At 53.8% G+C, this 1,197-nt stretch overlaps 1 protein-coding gene across 1 annotated transcript in view; it reads right to left on the bottom strand.

Annotated features, from left to right (window-relative positions):
* LOC130587289 (zinc finger protein 395-like) overlaps positions 1-1,197 on the bottom strand; it is a 14,059-nt gene that overhangs the window by 3,644 nt on the left and 9,218 nt on the right. The window contains exon 6 of the mRNA XM_057388265.1: positions 497-628. Within this exon, the coding sequence (XP_057244248.1) occupies positions 497-628 (132 nt within the window). The remainder of the gene's footprint in view (positions 1-496; positions 629-1,197) is intronic.

The raw sequence follows: 1,197 nt of genomic DNA on the forward strand, positions 1-1,197 counted from the left end.
TGGAATGGGAATGGGGATGGGGATGGGGATGGGGCGGGGATGGGATGGGAATGGTTGGGAATGGATTGGGAATGGGACAGGAATGGATCAGCAATGGGTTGGGAATGGATCTGGAATGGATCAGAAATTCCAGGAATGGATCTAGAATGCACTGGGAGTGGATCGGGAATGGAACAGGAATGGGGTTGGAATGAGGACTGGAATGGATAAGGAATGGATCCTGGAATGGATCTGGAATGGGTCCGCAATGGATCAGGAACTGGTAAGGAATGGATCTGGGAATGCATTGAGCCTATGTCGGGAATGGATCGGGAATGGGTCGGGAATGGGTCAGGAATGTCGGGAATGGATCAAGAATTCCGGGAATTCCAGGAACACCTCACCCCAGGGGCAGGGTGCGCATGTGGCGCTGGATGCCCACGGTGGGGTTGGGAATGGGTCAGGATGGGGTTGGGATGGGGTCGGGAATGGATCAGGAATTCCGGGAATGCCTCACCCCAGGTGCAGGGTGCGCACGTGGCGCCGGATGCCCACGGTGGAGCGCAGCTCTTTGCCACAGCCGGGCCACAGACACTTGAACAGCACACGGGGAGAGCTCTGCGGGGACACGGCCACTGTCACCCGGTGTCACCCACCCTGGGGTCACCCCTTGAACAGAAACCTTGGGAGAGCTCTGTGGGGACACGGCCACTGTCACCCACTGTCACCCACCCCAGGGTCACCCATCATTCCCCATCATTCCCACACCATTCCCCCATTCCCAAATCCACCATTTCCCCATTATTCCATTATTCCCTTCCCCACTCCCCAATTCCGAAATGCACCCATTCCCCCAACATTCCCCCATCATTCCTCATCATTCCTCCATTATTCCCAAATTCCCCCTTTTTTACCCCATCACTCCCATAATTTCCCCATCATTCCCCCATTTTTCCCTCATTATTCCCCCATCATTCCCCTACTCCCAAATTCTTTCATTATTCCCAAATTCCCCCATTCCCCATCATCCCCCGTCATTTCCCCATTCCCCCATTATTCCCAAAATCTGAAATACCCCCATCATTCCCAAATTCCCCCATTTTTCCCCCATTATTCCCCTATCATCCCCCCATTATTCCCCTATCATCCCCCCATTATTCCCCTATCATCCCCCCAATTAATTCCCCCATCATTCCCAAATTCCCCCAAATTCCCTCA

Source organism: Malurus melanocephalus, unplaced genomic scaffold, assembly GCF_030028575.1.
Source record: "Malurus melanocephalus ecotype Western Australia unplaced genomic scaffold, MMel_1.1 scaffold_1720, whole genome shotgun sequence".
In the NCBI taxonomy this organism is placed as follows: domain Eukaryota; kingdom Metazoa; phylum Chordata; class Aves; order Passeriformes; family Maluridae; genus Malurus; species Malurus melanocephalus.